Source organism: Podarcis raffonei, chromosome 13 (assembly GCF_027172205.1).
Source record: "Podarcis raffonei isolate rPodRaf1 chromosome 13, rPodRaf1.pri, whole genome shotgun sequence".
NCBI lineage: Eukaryota > Metazoa > Chordata > Lepidosauria > Squamata > Lacertidae > Podarcis > Podarcis raffonei.
Window position 1 is genome coordinate 19222119 of NC_070614.1, and position 21626 is coordinate 19243744.

The 21626-nt window shown below is 44.1% G+C and overlaps 1 protein-coding gene across 9 annotated transcripts in view; it reads left to right on the forward strand.

Moving 5' to 3' along the window:
- HDAC5 (histone deacetylase 5) overlaps window positions 1-21626 on the forward strand; it is a 111833-nt gene that overhangs the window by 13467 nt on the left and 76740 nt on the right. For 3 of the 9 annotated variants that reach the window (XM_053361694.1, XM_053361695.1, XM_053361700.1), the window contains exon 1: window positions 16450-17043. The exons of 1 other annotated variant lie outside the window; for it this stretch is intronic. In XM_053361694.1, coding sequence (XP_053217669.1) covers window positions 16893-17043 — 151 coding nt within the window. In that variant the 5' untranslated portion in view covers window positions 16450-16892. 5 more of the 9 variants (XM_053361696.1, XM_053361701.1, XM_053361704.1 and 2 more) reach the window with 4 other exon arrangements.

Here is a 21626-nt window from a genome sequence, read left to right on the forward strand (position 1 = left end):
GCTCTGAATAGTGGTTGTCCAATAATCCTGCACAATAAGCAGGGGTGGTGCAATGATATGGAAGGCAGAAAGGCTACTCTGTTCAACTGTTTCTGATCCGGAGGACATAAAGTTACACTTACAGAGTGCTATCTGGTTGTGGCAGCCCACTGGTGCAACCGCCATTCTGTCACTGCGAACTTCATTCTTGGCATAAGGCAACAGCCAAATCTGGTGGGTGTCTTGTTCTTGCAAAATATGTTGTGCAGCCGATATTCTACTTGGTGACTAGCTTGTGCATCTCTTTTAGGAGTAATTGCAACAGCAATCCCTTGCTGGTAAGGATTTATCAAACAGCAGTAGGGGCATAACTGTTCATAAACTACTGGGAAGTTGTTTGTGTGAATGCTCCTTCAGTGATTCTAGATGGTGGTGGAATGTTGGGAAGAGAATGTTATGAACCGACTAAAATCTCCTCTTGTCCCAGAGGAAACACTACTACAGTGGTACCTTGGTTCTCAAACTTAATCCGTTCCGGAAGTCTGTTCCAAAACCAAAGCGTTCCAAAACCAAGGCATGCTTTCCCATAGAAAGTAATACAAAACGAATTAATCCGTTCCAGACTTTTAAAAACAACCCCTAAAACAGCAATTTAACATGAGTTTTACTATCTAACGAGACCATTGATCCATAAACTGAAAGCAATAATGTACTGTACTATAAAATAAATAAGACAGTATTGTAGATGATAAAAATTGAAATTATTTTTTTTTCTTACCTGCACTCATTGTTTGGATGGGTGGCTTTTATCCATTTTATCCATTTTCGCAGTCACACAGTCAATCAGTATCTGAACTGGGTTCCACATGGTCACAAAAACAAATGAACTGAAAAAGCATTAAAAGCAAAAGCGCCAAATAAATAGCAAAAACAAAAGTGCCAAGCTTAATCCATTCCAGAAATCTTTTTGACTTGTGAAATATTCAAAAACTAAGGTGCAGGTTCTGATTGGTGCAGGCGCCCCAGAAACAATAGTTGACAGCCTCATCGGATGTTCGGCTTCTGAAAAATGTTTGAAAACCAGAATACTTGCTTCCAGGTTTTCGGTGTTTGGGAACCAAGGCATTTGAGAACCAGGGTAACACTGTAGAACGTATAATGCATGCATTATCTATGTATCTGGAGCAGCCCCTGCCAGCGGACACTTGCATAACGTTATAGTAACAAATTTATACCTGTGATGCCATGCACATCATAATATAATGCAGTACAGTGGTACCTCGGGTTACAGATGCTTCAGGTTACAGATACTTTAGGTTACAGACCCTGCTAACCCAGAAATAGTACCTCGGGTTAAGAACTTTGCTTCAGAATGAGAACAGAAATCATGCGATGGCGGCGCAGGGGCAGCAGGAGGCCCCATTAGCTAAAGTGGTACCTCAGGTTAAGAACAGTTTCAGGTTAAGAACGGACCTCCAGAACAAATTAAGTTCTTAACCCGAGGTAGCACTGTACACATACATGCACATAGTTGTCCTCGCCTCTCAGCTCCTTGCAGAGATGAGCAAAAGCTTCCCTTTCCCCAGGAGCTTCTGTTATTAGAACCACTGATATTTTGCCTTTCTGCTAAAAACATAGCGCTCAAGGTGACTTACAACATCTTAAAAACAAGTCGAACACCACAACAAAATTGTAAGAGACAGTGCAGCAACTAAATTAAATCACCAGTCAGCCATACAGAGTCAGCCTGTTTAGGTTCATCTGTTTTGCATTTTGTTGTCTGAACAACAACAAAAAAAATTAAATAAAATTTCCTAAGCGCACATTAGCTGGTTGACTCTGAACTGCTTGCAACTAGTCATGAAGGAGCATTTAAGATTGTGCTGGAAAACTTGCTGGAAATATCTGTGCGCTGTGACAGTGCCGTTGAACTTCCCTGTGCTGAGGATGAATAGAGAAGAGTTTGAAAATGAAACGGCAAGCATCAAAATGCAGCCGTATTTAGAATACTGTATACAGTTCCGGTCTAATTAATTTTGAAAAGGATTAGAGTGGCACATTCATGATTGGCTCATTCATCAAGGTCCTGTAGTCATAATAGCTAAACGGATCCTTCATATTCAGAGGGATGTGCATGCCTCTGACAAAGTTTCTCTTGGGGGGGGGGAAACTGCTCTTTCCCTCCTCATGCCTGCTTTGTTCAGCTTCCTACAGACAGCTGACCAGTCATTTACTGGGAACAAAATGGTCTTATCCAACAAGGCAGATCTTAAGCTCTTGAACAACGAGTCCACCCATCATGGAGCAAATGCATTTATAGCCATCATGGAGCAGAGGCATTTATAGCCAGCAGAGAATAGAGTCTGTCTGTCTGTCTGGTCTGCCCAGCTTCAGGGACCCATGTATACAGGCTGCCAGACCCAAATGCAGAAGCAATTTCAACAATCAAGGCAATTGTGAATATGGTAGGAAGTTAGGAGAACTCCTAGTAAAAGGCAATACATTGGTCAAATTCACAGCATCATTGGACATGTTCATAAGCTAGATTTTCTGGTTCATCATGCTGTTGTGAGCAACAAGCAACATGCTTGTGCCACTGACCAACTGTTCTCGCTTCTCCCCTCCCCTGACACAAATGAGATGAGCAAACCAGGGAGCCTTGGCTTCCCGTTAACTTCTGAACCAGGAATTTTGTTGTTCTGTTGCTTCTCAATAAGCTGCAATCTTCAAAGTAAACTGAAGGCATGGTTTGTTGTTAGCATGGTAGAGAGCAACAAACCATAATTCTTGGTTTGGACATAATGGGAAGCCAAGGCTTCCAAGTTTATCTCACGTGCACCAGGGGAAGAGTGGTCGGCTGGCACACACTACTACACTTGCTTGCTCCTGATAAACCGCGAAAAGCCAGGAAGTCTGACTCATCATTATGTGGGAATTGCCTTTGCAGTCACTTTTACAATACGGTGGACGCTCAGGTTGTGAATGTGATCCGTGCGGGATGCATGTTTGCGATCCGCAGTGGCGCGTCTGTGCACTCACGGGTTGTGATTCGGCGCTTCTGTGCATGCGCAAAGTGCGATTGAGCGCTTCTGCACATGAGCGACCACCGAAACTCGGAAGTAACCCGTTCTGGTACTTCCGGCGCTTCGCAACCCGAAAAAAAACGCAACCTGAAGCGTCTGTAACCCGAGGTATGACTGTAGTCTAATCCCAGCTAATCAGTAAATCAAAGGTGGAGAACTGGATCTAGATCAGGGTTTTCCAAACTTGGCTCTCTAGCTGTTTTTGGACTACAACTCCCATGATCCCTAGGAAGACCAGTGTCAGGGATGATGGGAATTGTAGTCCCAAACCAGCTTGAGACCCAAGTTTGGGAAACCCTGATGTAGATGGTGGGCAGAATCCCAAAATCTACCATCCCTGCATGCCATCTTGGACAGGTGGGCAGGACCTGTCGGTCATCTGATAATGACGTCGGGTGGATACCTCCCAAAGTTTAGAGGGGGTTGCTCTAATGGCTGATCAGCTGATTGGCAGTTAAATCAGCCTCCTTTGAATACATGCTTTCAGCGCCAGTCAGCTGATTGGCACTGGGAATGTGCCTTTGAAGATGCTTGCTCTGGAGATGAAGAAACACTGTGTTTAAGAACGTTTTTAAACGGAGCATTTTTCCCTTGTAGAGGAAGCAATTTTGGATTCAAAGTGCTGAAAGAAGCCATTTGAATCTAAACTACCTCCTCCAGCCCCCTTGGTTGCACTAGGGGTATTTCATAATATTAGTCAGATTTTTTTCCACAATCATGTGATGTATAAATCTTACAAAATACAATAAGTAATAGTACCTAATATATATACAGTGGTACCTCAGGTTAAGTACTTAATTTGTTCCGGAGGTCCATTCTAACCTGAAAATGTTCTTAACCTGAAGCACCACTTTAGCTAATGGGGCCTCCTGCTGCCGCCGCCGCGTCGCCAGAGCATGATTTCTGTTCTCTTCCTGAAGCAAAGTTCTTAACCCGAGGTACTATTTCTGGGTTAGCAGAGTGTGTGACCTGAAGCGTACGTAACCCGAGGTACCACTGTACTAAGCAGCAGTGTCAAATTATATGCAATATCATCCCAGGAATGAACTTGATGACACCTGTAAAATACAGAACCTAATAACCTAAGTTATTACCTGCTCATACTGGGTACAATTATAAACATAATACATACCTAATAACAATAACCTCCTGAAAAATATTTTTAAAAGCAAGTTCCAAACTCGCATGGAGGAAACATTTGAAAAAAAAATGACGAAATTGCTGCTAAAAATTGCAATATAAAAACTGGCTTCTTTGGTGCTGTCATTAGTGAGTGTGGTGATAACGGTCTGGATTTATGTTAACAACATTCCATTTTATAGTTGGGGAACTTTGACATCCTCAGAGATATAAAGATGCGTTACTGAGCCCTATGGGACCAGGTCTCGGCTGCTCAACTAGCAGAGAAAAATCCCCAAAATGATAGAACTTCCCTGTCTTGGTCTGTTTGGCTGGAGCATTATATAATGCTTTCTGGGTCATTTCAGCCCCGGTCACACATATTCTGCTGATGTGTCAAGACTGCTTTCAGCTCAGATTTGCATATTCCCTGCTTATCTTGCTTTTGATTTCCACATTAACACCTCAAGACAATTCCAACACGTGTGATCCATATTATGCATATATATATATATATATACACACACACACATACAGGGGTACCTCAGGTTACATATGCTTCAGGTTACATACGCTTCAGGTTACAGACTCCGCTAACCCAGAAATAGTACCTCGGGTTAAGAACTTTGCTTCAGGATGAGAGCAGAAATCGTGCTCCGACGGTGCGGCGGCAGCAGGAGGCCCCATTAGCTAAAGTGGTGCTTCAGGTTAAGAACAGTTTCAGGTTAAGAACGGACCTCCGGAACGAATTAAGTACTTAACCCAAGGTACCACTATATATATAAAAATCATTTTGTGGAAGAATCCACGCATCCTTTTCATATTAAGGGTCTTCCATTAAACAAATCACTTTAGTGGCCCTATTATGAGCTTAATATCCAGAGAGGGAGCTGCAGCTTAGAAGACTTCCTGGCAGTCTTCTCACAAATGTGAGGAGGTGAGTTGCGGCTTGACCAGTGTGGGGTAACGGTTAAGACGTTGGACTAGAATCAAGGAGACGCAAACATCACTGGGCAAATGTTGGGCCGGTCCTTGCCTCTCTCATCCTAACCTAGGAGAACAAAACGGGGGAGAGGGGAAGAACAAGATATGTCCCCTGTGCTGCTTAAGAACGTTACAAAAATGAACGAAGTACAACTCCTTTGGCATGACGTGTAGCAGAGGCGCTGCACGCCGACTTTCTCTTTGAATCAGCTTTGTAAAGGCCATATTAAAAAGCTATCAACAAATGCCGGGAGGTGCAAGATGGCAGTCTTGACGGTCTCCATAGCAACGCCACATTTATGTCTACTTCTGGCCTAGCTGAGAGTAAGCCCCTTTCCTGCCTTGTGAAAGCTGCATCAACGGGAATGCCACTTTTTTTGTCGCTGCTGCGGAGCCCTATTATTTTCTTTCTTTCTTTCTTTCTTTCTTTCTTTCTTTCTTTCTTTCTTTCTTTCTCTACCATGTCCCCCTGACGCTCGCTTGCTCTCTTATGTAACAAACAAGGGGGGTTGCTCAGCACCAGCGTTAAAACGGGTTGTCCAGGCCTGTATTTTTCTGCCGTTGAAAAGTGGCTACTAGGAGCAGCCTGAAATTGGATGTTGCCTGTTTTCATAGTTGTAGAACAGTTTTCTGCTGGTGGTGCATGCAGGCTCTGAACCTAATTAACACTAAGGGAGGCTCTCCAACAACAAGTGATAGTAATGCGCCTAATATTTCTGTAGTGCTTCCCCCATGTCTCAGTGCTCAGAATATTTTGCATATATTCATCTTAATAACACTTGCAATGCTCCTATAAGGAAGACCAGTGTTATTATCGTGTATCACAGACTGGGGGAAAGGAGGCGAGTGCTGAAAGATAAGAGAAGGTGCTTAGGTGAGCTGTGGTTTGAGCTGAGGATTTCCAGCTCAATAGTTTTTGCTCTTAAATGTTAAGGTATATGTTGTGTTTTTGGCAGAGTGCCTCTGAGCATGCGCAGAGCACATTCCTCTCTGCTGAGGGGAAGCCATAACGCAGTAGCAGAGTTGCAGAAATTCAGCTAAGAAAAAAAAAGTTGTGTTAGGTAAGCCAGGCTGTTTCTCAAACTCTGTATACTTCTATAACCCAGATGTAGGGATTAAATTAAATCACAGGATAATTTTTGGGACTTGTTTTTAATACTCAGGGCTCAAGCCTCTCTACGTGAGGTTTTACTGAAGTATACCTTTGTGCATGTTCAGAGTGCAGCTGTTTCATTAGAACAATTGGCATCCCTTACAAAGTCAGGGATAGAAGTCTGAGTTTCTAGGTCAAAGGATATATCTTTCAGGCAGGCTTGGGACGTTGGCTGTTCCCTTTTTATGGAGAGTCACCAAACTTTCTCCCCAGTTGTGGGATTATATGTGATCCCGAGCTGAAACTGGCTTTTAAGGGCCAGGGCTAACCCCTAGAACACATAAAGCAACAATTGCTATAATGATAAAATGTGCCTCTGCAACCGTGCAAAGTGCCTTTCTCCCACAACTAGCACTCCCCAGATCTGGAACTAGGGGGCAGTACAGGCTACCCTGGCAGAGGATCTGAATTCTAGGCAGGCTTCAAGTACTGGCACCACTCATTTTGGAAACAATTCCTCCATTTTTCCTTCTGGGATGAGAGAAGTCTTTAGTAATCACTTTTCCCATCTGTCCTTTGAGATCTCCTCAAAGGATGAGCAATGTGGACGTCCAAATTAAATGTCTCTTGTTGACCACAATGCTGGCTGGCCCTCCGTACAAAGAGGATGTACTTGTTCCTACCCTGAAAAGCTTATGTGCAGCCTCAAGGCCCAGTCTGAATGAAATTAATTATGCCCATACGGGAAATGTGCTCTGACTGCATCTAAAATCAATTGGGTGAACTTCTTGTGACACAAATAATGCATTGCAACTGTAAAACCGGTCTGTCCACTAATGCTATCTATTTTATTGGAGCGAGTGTTTCCTTGTCAGCCCCACACTTAAGCAATTTATAGATATAGCAGCAGGGGTTGCCGGAGAGGAGGGACCCAAGTTTGGAAACATATGCACTATACCTTTAAAGTACAGTGGTACCTCGGAAGTGGAACAGAATCTGATCCAGAAGTCCGTTCGACTTCCAAAACATTCAGAAACCAAAATGCGGCTTCCGATTGGCTGCAGGAAGCTCCTGTAGCCAATTGGAAGCCGTGGAAGTCACGTCAGACATTTGGGTTCCAAAGAATGTTTGCAAACCGGAACGCTTACTTCCAGGTTTGTGGCGTTCGGGAGCCAAAACGTTCGCCTTGCAAGGCGTTCAGGATCCAAGGTACGACTGTAGTATGATACCGCTTTAAGCAGTCCTGGCTTCCCCCAAAGAATCATGGGAACTGTAGTTTGTTAGGTATCCCACCCCCTTCATTCATCTTCACAGCAGTCACCAGCATATTTTAGCAAGACACCCAAAGACAATGGAAGAAAGATAGGAATGTGGCAGAAGGTAACTGAGACACTAGATCAAGGTGGGTGAGATGACTTGGGTAGGGCAGGAAAGAGATGATCAGGGGTGCAAACATCTCAGGAGCCAGGGTGAGTGCAGTCTGTCACCTGCTAAGCCCCACACCCTAGCAGGGGACCTCTGTGAGTCCCATAGGCCTGCAGCATCTCTTCCTGCTCACTGCTTTCCCTCTCCCTCTGGCCTAAAGGAGGTGAGCAGTTGAACAGTGGTGGCTGTGAGAAGCAGCAACTGGTTGGTTGCCCACTCGCTGCCTTTAGCAAGTGAGTTGGTGGTCCGGACTGGCCCAATATAATTTGCTGACTGAGGCAAAGGAAAAAGATGGCGTTGTGCAGCACTTCAGTCCCTGTATATGGGTAAGAACAGAGGAGAAGTAACGATAATATCTCTCAGGAACTGGAACTTGATATTGCTGGTTTTTATTGTAAGCCTCTTAACCTACTGGGCTACTGCACCATGGCAGACTCCTTTGGCCTTAGTATTGTATAGTCTATATGCTATCCCCACACAAGCACAAGGTCTTTTTCTTGCAAAATAGTTATCTGCATGATGCAAATGCTTGTATGTCACTTAAGAACATAAGAAGAGCTATGCAGGATCAGACCAAAGGTCCACCTAGCCCATAGCTGTCAACTTCCCCTTCTTCTTGAAAGGAATCCTATTCGGAATAAGGGAATTTCCCTTAAAAAAAGGAAACGTTGACAGCTATGACCTAGCCTAGCATTCTGTTTCCTACAATGTCCAACCAGGACATGATGGGATCCTTTCCAGCTCTGTTGTTGTTTAGTCGTTTAGTTGTGTCCGACTCTTCGTGACCCCATGGACCAGAGCACGCCAGGCACTCCTGTCTTCCACTGCCTCCCGCAGTTTGGTCAAACTCATGCTGGTAGCTTTGAGAACACTATCCAACCATCTCGTCCTCTGTCGTCCCCTTCTCCTTGTGCCCTCCATCTTTCCCAACATCAGGGTCTTTTCCAGGGAGTCTTCTCTTCTCATGAGGTGGCCAAAGTATTGGAGCCTCAGCTTCAGGATCTATCCTTCCAGTGAGCACTCAGGGCTGATTTCCTTAAGAATGGAGAGGTTTGATCTTCTTGCAGTCCATGGGACTCTCAAGAGTCTCCTCCAGCACCATAATTCAAAAGCATCAATTCTTCGGCGATCAGCCTTCTTTATGGTCCAGCTCTCACTTCTGTACATCACTACTGGGAAAACCATAGCTTTCACTATACGGACATTTGTTGGCAAGGTGATTCCTCTGAATGAAGTAGCCCCCTCCTATTGTTGTTTTGCTTTACAGCAGTTAGGATTCAAATACATATATTGCCTTTGGACTTGGAGCTTACAGCATATAGCAGCATTATGAAAATATTAAGAATAGCTGAAGTGGGGCTTTAGATCTGTTTAATAAAAGCAGAGCTGGAACCTTGTCTCTGTTTCTTCCCATATAGCCTTCCTAACCACTGGTTTAGGGCATCAGGGCTAAGGACTACTGTTCCCTCTGTTTCCAAACTCTCTTGGTCAAATTTCTGGGGAGAAAAATAGGCTGAGTAATGTTGCTGCCAGTTGACAGGTGCTTTGTGTTTGCATTTGCTAAGAGAGTTCTTCACTTACAATCTTGTGATTAGTGTTGTTGTGTGATGTTGCTATGGGCTATGCAAGTTGTTGCTTTGCACCAAGGTATAGTTGAGTCACTGGCCTGCTTCGCACATCACATTAAACCATAGTTAAAAATACCGCTGATATTGTGTGTGTTCTGCTCCTTCCCTGCTCCTGCTAGGAAGCAAACCATAATCTGGCTTGCCATGTTTTCTGATCTTAAGCTCATGATTTGTGGGCCTGGAAGACATGATAAGCTAGACCATTAATTGTTTGTCCGGGGCAGCAGGAGTGGGGAAGGGGCAAAGCACCTGCAACTTCAATTGTGGTGTCCACTAATAATTATGGTTTATGTTTTAGATATGTTTTATTAAATTTCCAGAAATTTCACACCAACATTCCAATACATAATAGATTTTTGTTTGGTTTTGTTGACTTCCCATCCCATTTTCCATGGTGTTTTTTCCCCTCCTCCTTGCTATCTTCCCTCTCTTATATCATAACAATGGTACAATAATCTCTAATATCTTCTGTCGCTCATAGTTCAAATCGCGAATTCATCATAATATTTCTTTAAATAGTCCAAAAAGGACTTCCATTCTTCCATAAAGCAATCATTGTGAAGTTCTCTTATTTTAACTGTTAACTTTTCTGATTCAGCATAGTCCATTAAACCATAATTATTGCCACTAATAATTATGGTTTAATGTGATGTGCAAACTAGGTCATTGTATAAAATTACACTTGGCGTAGATTAAACATTCCTCCCTTTCTCATAGTGCTAGAATTCGTGGTTACAGTAAGCCCACATCTTATGCAGGCAGTACATTCCGGGATCGTGCCTAAAGCCAAAACTGCGTATAGTCAAAACACGTTGGGTGCAATGGCTGGTGGGTTTGCAAAAGACTCTTTCCCTGGATGCCCGTCCCCTTTCTGCCCCCGTTTTATTTTGTTTATTTTGCCATGCTCATAAAGCTGAATGTGCACAAGTTAAATGGACGTAGGTTGCAGTCTTAAGTGTAGTCAGTGAAACTGCTGGGCAGTAGATTCAGGAGAAAATCTATTTTTATGTAGTGCATCAGGGGTGTTGCTAGGTGCTTTTGAGAAATCTGGGTATAGGCACAGGACTTAGATTTGCATAAATGCATAGAATGTCTCTGGGCAAAGTTAAGAAGTGGGTGGCTGGGGTCTCACCAGCACTGATTATGGCTACTAGCTAATGTAGCTTAAAAAGAGGATTAGACAAATTCACAGGTGATAGATCATCCAGTCAGTAGCTATTTGTCATGATAGTTAAATGGAACCTGTGTGGTCCGGGGAGTATACCACTAAATATCAGCTGTTGGGGAGTAGCATCATAAAAGGGTCGCCATACATTGTTTGTCAGCTTCCCAGAGGTGTCTTGTGGGCCCTTGGGGGGAAGCAGGATGCTGGACAAGGTAGGCCTTGGCCCCGATCCAATTTGCCTCTTCGTGCATTCTTACATAGTGTAGGATGCTGACCTCACTGGTACTGTCTTGTGACTGTCTTGCTGGATCGGGACGCGGGTGGCACTGTGGTCTAAACCACTGAGCCTCTTGGGCTTGCTGATTGGAAGGTCGGTGGTTCGAATCCCCACGATGGGGTGAACTCCCGTTGCTCTATCCCAGCTCCTGCCAACCTAGCACTTCGAAAGCACACCAGTGCAAGTAGATAAATAGGTACTGCTGTGGCGGGAAGCTAAACGGCATTTCCATGCGCTCTGGTTTCTGTCACGGTGTTCCATTCCACCAGAAGCAGCTTAGTCATGCTGGTCACATGTCCCCAAAAGCTGTCTGTGGACAAACGCCAGCTCCCTCAGCCTGAAAGTGAGATGAGCGATGCAACCCCATAGTCACCTTTGACTGGACTTAACCATCCAGGGGTCCTTTACCTTTTACCTTACTTGCTGGATCCTAGGATCAGGCTGTAAAATTCTGTGGAACTGGTGACACATTAAGGCAAGGGTAGGCAACTTAAGCCCGTGGGCCGGATGTGGCCCAATTGCCTTCTCAATCCGGCCCGCGGACAGTTCGGGAATCAGCGTGTTTTTACATGTGTAGAATGTGTCCTTTTATTTAAACTGCATCTCCGGGTTATTTGTGGGGCATAGGAATTCATTCATTTCCCCCCCAAAAAATATAGTCCGGCCCACCACATGGTCTGAGAGACGATGGACCGGCCCCCTGCTGAAAAAGGTTGCCGACCCCTGCATAAAGGTGATTAAGGGTTAGATTATTTAGGCAGGGTTCATCTTTGGGTATTAATCAGTTCTAGATTTCATCTTAGATAGCCAGGCTCAGCTTTGGGTTTTAATCAATGCTAGATAATGTTACAGGCTTGCCACCACTAGAGCTTGGCAAAATGGATAAACAACTGTATGTCACCAAATACCTTGCAGCTGTTCAGAAAAATTAAGTAGGCAAAATTTCCTTGTTCTCCAAAGAACGTAAAAGCCACACTGTTCTATAGTTTACAGCGGAAAAGGAGCTCCTAACCACAAACCTCTGGATCTGAAATGTCTGTTGCATTTACTTTTCCATCCGCTGCAATCATTTTTCCTTGTTGGAGTAAATCTTTTGAGGCTTCTTTTGGGGGGGGCGGGGAGTTGTTATTGAGTAAATCCTATGTTAGAATCACCGTTATCATGTCCCCATGTGATGGACAGGAGTTTTGCCTGTGGTAGACATATTTTTGTGTGTCTCTCCTTTGAAAAAAAGAGACAGAAGAAATGCTTACGCTTCGAAAAACTTCTTTAAACATAAAACTTTACAAAAACATGTTTTGCTGTTGGTTGGAATATATTTTATCTACACTCCTGAAACAGCACACTGCATGTTACTTGCAAATGTAACAGATGTATTAGCTTGAAGGAAAAATGCCTCAACCTTGAGTTACATAGACAAAATATTGCGGGCGTACTGTTGAGGAGGTGTTATTCCCTCATAACAAAAGCCTTCCTCTGTGGGGGAAGATATCTGGATCCGGCAACAACAGAACATTTGCCCCATGAAAATATATTCTCCTGAAAGGTCATTTCAAAGTTTTGCAGGGATGGGGGGCGGGGATATCACTGTTTGCAGCCATGGTAGTTGCCTTTTCAAACATCATTTTCCTTTTGCACAATGACATGGTAGCAAAGCAAAAAATTGTATGTTTGTCCATCTGCTTTCTGGCTAGGCAGGGGTGGTTTAAGACAGGAAGCCCCGTGGTGTGTTGACTGCCCCTCCTGAGGTAAAAATCAAGGCCTCAAGGTGAGGAGGGCAGCCATGTGGAATATTGCCTTTCCTTGTATAGTGACCCTCTCCCTTGACGTGAACCAAAGGCCAAGCATGCAAAGAGGGGTGTGGGGACGAAAGGGCTCCTGTCTTCTCTCGTCCCATCATGCCTATATAAATAGCTTATTTGACGTCAAGTCCAAAATAAAGTCCAAAAGCACATGAGGGGGGGTAGAGGGAGGGGGTAGAGTGGTCTCAGAGAGCTATAAATAACGCAGGGCTATTTTAAAAGCCTAGGTTTTAAATTAACGTGCTGGTAAATACAGGCCTTGCTCTTGACCTGCCTCGAAATATCCAAACGGCTGCAGTGATACGCAGTCTGTGACCTATTGCTATAGCATGTGGGGAATATGAAGAGCAAGCTTGAGTTTATAGGACCCTTATATCTGAGTGGGCCGTGGCTTTTCAGTGATTCAGCCACAAGCCTTTCTCAACTCCACCTGGCGATGCCATGGATTGACATTCTGTTTTTTCCATGTGCATCTTGTTATCTTGGCTGGGTTGGAAGCAGAGAGAGAGATATATATACACCTGGGAACTGAAAGAGCGTTGGATTTTGACTCCTTCACTGCCCCGAATTAATTGCGAGGCCTTTCTCCATCTTTTGTTTCCTGTCTGTGAAAACAGGATTAGCAGTGATCTATCTCTCAGGGTTGCGAGCATGATTTAACAACCCCCTATCTTATGCAATAAGGATATTGCGCAAGTAAGATTGCTAACCTCCTCCCTCTGGACAATCCTCCTGCTCTGACTTCAGTACAGAGTCATCTAAGATCTTGCTGTTGATAGCAAAGGATTTCGGTAGGCCTGCAGCCTGAGGTTTTGTGATGAAGGGTCCTAAAGAGGAGGAGGATAACTGTATAGCTATGTACGGTATCTGAAGTTATTAATTTGTATTAGTTTGTGACACTGCCTGCCTGCTTTTAATTAAATCTTCACAACTAAGAGGGCTAAAGACTTGAAAACGCTTTAAAAATTAAAGGTAAACATGCATGAACAGCTTCGAGTATATTTGTGTTTCCTTATCCCTCACAGTTAACATTAAGGGGGCGTGCCTCCTGCAAGCAGGGTGCTGCCACAGTAAATGTTAATAGTGAATAGCCACTGAGCGCAACTGTTGAGGCTTGAGGGATTTAATGGTTTGGAAGAAACTGAGCAGGCATTGCTGAATCTCTTATGGGTCAGAAGTCAGATATGTTGGTGTTTCTTTAAAAAGGGGTGTAACGTGGGGAAGGACTCAGAAGATCATTTCTGCAGTTGTCCTACACTTGGAGGCTGGGGTGCTCCAAGTACCTCAGAAATGCAATGTGATTGGCAGGTTAATGATCTGCATGGTCACCAAGATGGAGAAGGAAACTGATCATGGCAAGCAAAAGAAAAAGCGTTGACTAGGAGGTCACTGCTTTGTTTTGTTTAAAAAATAGAAGTACAGTACATGTACATAGGAAAACTGTGGGTTCTAGAATCCTTCCCTTCCCCCCCCTCAGTTCTGTGATTCTCATACAATAAGGACTGCCTCTTCGAAGATGGTGCCTGTAACATACTAAGGTACTTTGTCAGAAGATTGACTCTATAACCTAGTCAGCACATTGCAGTGAACCATGGTTTACCATGAGCATGGAGCACCTAGTTTGCAACTCACCTAGTTTGCCACTCACCCGCGATCATGGTTTGTTTTTCTCCAAACAAACCATGATGGGTGAGCCAAGAACAAACCTTAATCTTCACATCATAATGTGTTTGGGCTAAAAGCAACCAAAACAAAGGAGAATACTCCGCTAGAGCATAAGAAACAATATATGTTTGTTTTGCACGCAGTCTTGTTTTGTCTGCTTTTAAATAATTTTCGATACCATTTTTGTTGTTTTGGGGTTTCTGTGTTTTTGTCTCGAGCAAAACAAGCCACAGTATGGGTATAATGCTAAGTCAGGGATCTTGGCTTGCTGATATCAGAGGAGTGCAGTAAGCTGTGACATGCAAACACAGCTCGTGTTGTCCACGTGCGTTGACTGGCCATGGCTCTCCAGGGTTGCTGGCAGGGCTCTTTTCAAGCCCTGCCTGGATATGCCAGGGTTGAACCTGCAAACTTCTCCACGCAACGTATATGCCCTGCAACTAAGCTATTCCCCCACTCCCACCCCCGAGCTTACCATTTATGGTATGGAGTGCATGCATGCCTGGGAATAAGCGCCACTGAACTTAATGGGGACTTATGTTCTGAGTTAAATGTGTAAGATGGCACCGTAAGGCAGGGGTCAGCAAACTTTTTCAGCAGGGGGACGGTCCACTGTCCCTCAGACCTTGTGGGGGGTGGGGTGGCGGACTATATTTTTGGGGGGGAGGAAGAGAACGAATTCCTATGCCCCACAAATAACCCAGAGATGCATTTTAAATAAAAGCACACATTCTACTCATGTAAAAACACCAGGCAGGCCCCACAAATAACCCAGAGATGCATTTTAAATAAAATGACGCATTCTACTCATGTAAAAACATGCTGATTCCTGGACCAGATTTAGAAGGCAATTGGGCAAGATCTGGCCCCTGGGCCTTAGTTTGCCTACCCATACTGTAAGGCATGCACATGCATAGGGCTTGTGTTAATAAGAGCTGGTGAAAGGGATACCAAGGGTTTCAAAAACCTTTTGAAAATCAGAATGCCCTTTGGACACCACACTGGTTATGATGCAGCGCACCAGTCTACTGTTTGTTATTTACTGGGAGGGACAAGGATGGGCCAGTACAGCATCAGTTAACTCATTCAAGATACTCCATGTAATAAAAAGGCATGCTTATTAATTCCATTGACAACAATTTATACCTCACTTGATAGTCTTACCTTCTGTCTGTCTGTCTCTTTCTCTGCGGTTTTTTGTTTGCTTTTATAATCAGGCTCCTAACTGTTGAATAGAGATTTTGGAGTTTGCGAATTTCCAGTGGCCAGGAAGTTGCAGCTTCAGTGCAGATGCCGATATACAGTGGTAACTCGGGTTAAGAATTTAATTCGTTCTGGAGGGCTGTTCTTAACCTGAAACTGTTCTTAACCTGAGGTACCACTTTAGCTTATGGGGCCTCCCGCTGCCGCCGCATGATTTCTATTCTCATCCTGAAGCAAAGTTCTTAACCCAAGGTACTATTTCTGGGTTAGCAGAGTCTGTAACCTGAAGCGTCTGTAACCCGAGGTACCACTGTACATAACTTGTCCATAAGTGTACACATGACTTATTTGGACATAACGTTTTAGTCACTGTGATGTTTTGCTTTGTTTTGTATTGAAGCATACACACATACATGTAGGATTGCGGCCCTTAGCATTCCTTTTTAAATCACGCCCCCCTCCCAAGGAATACACGTTTGAAATCCCTGGGCTTTAATGAACCGGCCAGGCTCCATCTGTAGGTAAACTGTGGCATCCACAACACAGAAGCGGCCATCCCACCCCCTTTTGTTCTTGCCTTGCTTCCCCTTCTCTTGGCTTGGCAGCTGGCACAGCCTTTCCTCCCCGGGGAATCTCTTCCACTGACCCCTGTGGTTGAAATGCAGCTTCTGATAGGCAGGCAGCTCCTCTTGCCTGAACCATCCCAGCTCCCAGAGAGCTTGGCTGGGTTTATTTATAGCTGGCTCCTCCCCTACGTTCTATTTCAGGTCACCCCCGGCAGAAGCCATCTCGCTTGGTGGCAGGGATGAGAAACAATCGCAAGAAGGGAGCCTTGCGTCTCACGAAAAGGGGCCTTTTGTGAGAGTGCCAAAGAGCCGTGCGCTCTCCTTTTTTTGTTAGATCTCTCCTCTGCTAGAGACTAGATTCATTGTCCTGGTGTTTTGGGTTTTTCTTTTTCATGCCTGAGGAGATGTTGCTTCAACCTCTCCTTCCCTGGTGAATTGAGCCACACCTGAGATGTAAACCTTTTTATTCCCCACCTCTTGCATCTTTTTCGCCTCTGCCTCCTTCTGCATCTTTCGACTCTTCTCCCCTTTCCTTCTGGAGTTGAGAAAATAGTTCTATCCCTTCCACTTCTTTCCCCTGCAAGGAGATTTTCATCTGCGACTATTTTGTTTTCCTTCCCTGGTGGCTTTCATTTATTCTTGGGGGTTTTCCTCACCACTGCCGCTGTTGCTGCAAAACAATTTAACTTTTTTCCCAAGAAGAAGATGACGCTTCCAAAAGGAGGACAGATGTGTGTGTGTTCTTCGCGGCTGGCTTGAGAGGGGAGGGGATGTTGGATGGTTTGAGATGGCAATATAGCCTAAAAAGAGACACCTCCCCGAAGCCTTTGGTTGTGCAACGACGGATTGTCGTAAAGGGAAGCTGCAGTGGAATAACGGCAGTGTTTGCAATCACTCCTTGGCATGCTTCTTGTATCCTCGGTGTGGGGACTGCCAGAGATGTTGCAGACAATTTACGAAACTGAATCGTGTTTTTCTTCAGATGGAGTTTCTGGACACGAGCCATCGCTGGAACTCCTGTCACGGGCACAGATCCACGCCATACCTGTGGCAGGTGAGTACCATGTAGTGTCTGTGAGATGGGCTTTAAGGGTGGTGATTTTAAAAGTACAGTTAGTCAAGTGTGTTTGAGGTTTGGTCTGGAACTTGGGACAATGGGACATAATGAAGTGGTTGATATGTTTAGTGCATTGGGGGGGGGGGAGTGTCCCTGAACATCTGAGCCTCAGCAATGGGGCTTGGTTTTGTATAGAATCTGGTCCACGTGTGGCTGAGAAAAGAGCTGGACAAATCCCAGAGTCCTAGAATTGCCCCCATCGAGAGATAATGTAATATTTGTCCAGCACTTGAGCCTAAAATAAGGAACGTTCATTCTTAAAAATGTGATGCTATCACTTAGGACTTCTCAATATGTTTGTACCCCCTGGCTATGGATTTTCCAGGTGAAATTAATTTTAGGTTTGTGGCGAGTACTTAATTTGAACCAGGGTTCAGTTCTAAATTGGTTTGTAAACACTAGGGTCCAACCATGGCAAAGTAGAGTGCCTCTGATCATGGGAAGAGTGTTCCTCTCATCACGGAAGAACCACAGTCAGTTTCTCCCCTACACGAGAAAATTAGGATGCCAGGTTTCCGGCACTTGAGGTCCAGCACTTATTTTTAAAGCAGTTAACCCCTTGAACTGTAGCTTGACAAGACCCAGAATTGTTTTTCAAAGTTACTGCTCATCCCGGAGCACATTAAATAATAAGAGTGCTCCATAGCATGTGCAGAGGGCATCTCCATTTGTTCAGGCTCAGCTTTATTATTCTGTTAAATAATCTGGATCAGCCTTTGCAGAATGCAATATAGCGAAGGCTTGAATTTCAGAACCTGATCAACAGTTTGGGATTGGCGGGGCCCATTTTGATATTAAGTGGTAAAATAGATTCTTTTGTTGGTTCTGACTAAAAGTGAAAGTTATTTGGCCATCTCTTTGTAGCTAAAGTTTGCAGTATGTTCCTCTGGTTGGAACTGATTTGTAGGCTGGGGAGAGTCTAGTCTGTTTTCCTTCTGTATTCCCATAAAATAGAAATAGCAAAAGAAGCAACTAGGGGCTTCCAGCCTGTCATCTTTTAGCAGCAGCAGTGCACCTTGATGCATAGTGAACACACTGGGGTCCTGCGCTGAACCTTTTCTCTCACTTATCTCTTGCCCATTAGTCATATTCTGTCATCTGCTGGCATACTAGGGTTAGCCAACATGCATGTTTCTGCACATGGATTGTATTTGCTGGAATGGAGTGAGAGCCTGTCTTACTCCAAAAAACGTTCCAGCTGTCTCAGAGCAAGGGAACAGCCCCATTTCTGAGCTGAAGTGCATTTGTAAATAAATCCAGCTGAAGTGGGAAAGATGGAAATGCATTTCACACTAGGAAATCTGGGGTTATTAAATCACAGTTGAGCTGAGCCCTGTTCTGTGCAGTACTTAGCATCACAGTTAATCCTGGCTTGTTCCTATTTTATATGTTGTGCGGCTCGCATGAATGTAAAAGGAAGTCCTGACCTCTGAAATTAGAGCACCATTAGAGCAACACCTGAATATTAATTCCAGGAACTGCTTTCTTCTTTTCCATAGTCTTTGGCCTGCAAATGTTATGAAGGGTGTTTCTGCTTGCTGGGACATTAACTGGGCTAGTCTCCTAAGTGATAGGCTTCTGGGGTGGGGTGGATCTCCCCATCGCAACTTCAGTGCAAAAGGCTATATTGCAGTACCACATCTGGAGTTTCAGTTGCAGCCCATTAGATTCAGGATTGTTCTCCAATCTTGGGCCTCAGGAACCAGCACAACTTAGAGGGTGATGTGGCATTTCATCCAGGTGCCTCAGACCTCTCAAAATGTGAAGCTGGTCTCATAGGAATTCGAACTATTTTCCCAGAGCTGTAAAAGGACATACACTCATAGGTCTTGATCCTTATCTCATTGTTGATTACCCAGTAAAAGTCCGGTGTGAGAACAGGTTGATATAATAAAAATATGGGGCATATTCATTTCCCCATGTGCTCCTAGAGTCTTCTCCCTTCTCTTCCCTGCCAGCTCTTGACTGTAAAACGCAGTACCTGCCATGGGAGGCTGGTGATGACCTCTCCCATATATAGATGCAATGGGCACACACTCTTCGCCAACCAGGGCCACACGCTCAAGCTTCTCCTACTTGGAGCACAAGTAACTTGCATACGCATCTATGGTGTGGGGAGAAATGTCTAGGTTTCCATGTGGGATGTGCTCCTGAGCATTCCAATAATAACATGTGTATTGCCAAGTGCTTGTCCCTAGCCAGTGGGAAGGAGTGGTCCTCCTTTGTGTGTGTTTGTGGTTTCGAGATACCTCCTTCCTCCTTCCTCTGTAATACGTGGCTCAGTCATTTGAAACATCCAGAACTATTTATTCTGCAAGTATTTGCTGTGGCACAAATGCTTTCTGGTAGCGATGGACTGGTATCTCGGTTTCATGAATCAAGGGGAGGTAGGGTCAATGCTCCTTTGTGCGTTGGGATGGGGTTTGGATAATGACCCTTATGTTACTGTGCACAGGGGTTCCTGGAGGAAAAGGCAAAAACAGAGTCTTTCTGAAGGAATGGAGGTTTTTTGTGCCTTTATTTGCAAACCCAGAAAGATGTCACGGTGTGGAGAGCCTTGTTTCTGAACGAGGCTGTTGCAGCTAAATTATTTCTTGCAGATTTTATTTTTTAAAAGCTGGATGGACATCTGCTAACAATCCTTCTATGCCTAGCGTATTGTTGGAGTTAAAACAATTTATTGGTTCTTGGGGCAGTGCTGCATATTGAGAAACTCCAGTGTGCTCACCACAAAGAAGTGTGTAAACAGATTTAAACATCTGTGCGCGTGCATCTAGGGAAATAGGTGTTCAAAGATATGTGCCTGGTTGACTTGTGCAATTTACGTGCTTGTTCTGGAACACATCAGGGTAACACTGGTACCTGTGCCGTAATCGTAGCCTGCTGAGTAGCTCAGCAAAGAAATGAGTTGCCTAGGGAAGTTATGTAATCTCCTGCCTTGGGAGATTTCTAGCTGTGGTCTACACATGCAGCAAAATGAGGTGGGAATGAGGTAGTAGAATGGACTGTACCACTTTAGACTACAGGTGGGAGAGCACATTTTTGTCGTGTACCCCTGCACAAACAACAACAGTCTTCAATTACTCCCTGCGCAACAGGAAGCATACCAGACTACACTACTTCCCTCAGTGTGTTAGGGTGTTATGTTTTTAATTAATCTGCAGGAATTCGTTTATTTTTCACATAGGGGAGCATGAAAAAATGCAACTCCTACCTGCAGTTAGAGCATTCTCTATCCCTTAAGTATTATATCACCTCATACTGCTGCATGCGTAGACCAGGCTGAAGTCTTGGAATCTATAACAGAAGTAGGAGAAGCTGGAACAGAAGGGAACTTGTCTGCTTTCCTTGTTGTTTTGTAAAACATAAGCCAGGTTTGAGTCAGAGGTAGCAACTTTGTTGGGACAATTTGCCATTTCAAAGGTTGGAAGAAAGTTGTTGAATCTCACAGCTGACCATATGTTTGGAGTTTGTATGTGTGTGTAACCTTAACCAAACCTTGCACACTAATATCTGTTTTTATGTTCCTTTAGCTTTTGTGGATGGAGATTTTCAGGAAGCTGCGCCTTGGTTTTCGAAATGTGTTGGGAGTCGAACGGACTCCCAGAATGGATTAAATTCGAGAACCAAGGTACCACTGTAACTCCCATCATCCCTGACTGTTGGCTGTGCTGGCTGGGGCTGATGGGAGTTGGAGTCCAGCTGCATCTGCAGGGCACTATTTTGGCTACTCCTGCTTTAGGTACATAATGTTCTGCCACGGGATCTCTTTCATCTCTGTGTATCTGTGTGATATTGCTACGGCATCTATTCTGTGCAGTGCTATGGAGACCCAAGTGTCCATTTCTGTAACATTGGGTTGTGCTTGTGCTGATCTGGGAACAAGGGGGATGTTCCCAGATAAAAAATCTAGAAAGGAAATCTAGATTGGGGACCCCTGCACCTATGCTAAATGTTCTGCAATAGTGGTCCCCAGCTTCATTTAGGTAGTCCACAATGTGTCTGTGGATTTGTGGTTGAGGAAGGGGGACAATACACCCTTTGCATTAAATACTCATATGGATCTTTAATTGTATTTTTACTGCTGCTTTTATTTCTTGGAATGTATTATATTTTTATTGTACGTACTGTGTTGCCGTTTGAATTAAAATGGATTCAGATTGTAATACAACGAAATACAACATATAAGCAATAAAAGAAGCAATAAAATGCAATTAAAAATCATATAGCATCTAGCCCAGTGCACTGCAATTGCTACAAGAAGCAGAAAAATCATTAAGTGAGCCACCAAGACCCTATGCAATTTTCCAGTGGTCTGTGGGAGGAAAAGGTATGGAATCTCTGGCGTAGATAAAAGAAGGCTAAATAAGAAACATTGATAGTTTTCATTCAAAATGATAATGGAAAGACCTGAGAGAATGATAGGCTATGTAATTAAATGAGGATAGGAGAAGAAACTACATGAGACTTTTAAATTGGAGGGAGGCACATGAAATGTTCGGGGGGGGGCTTATTTGGGG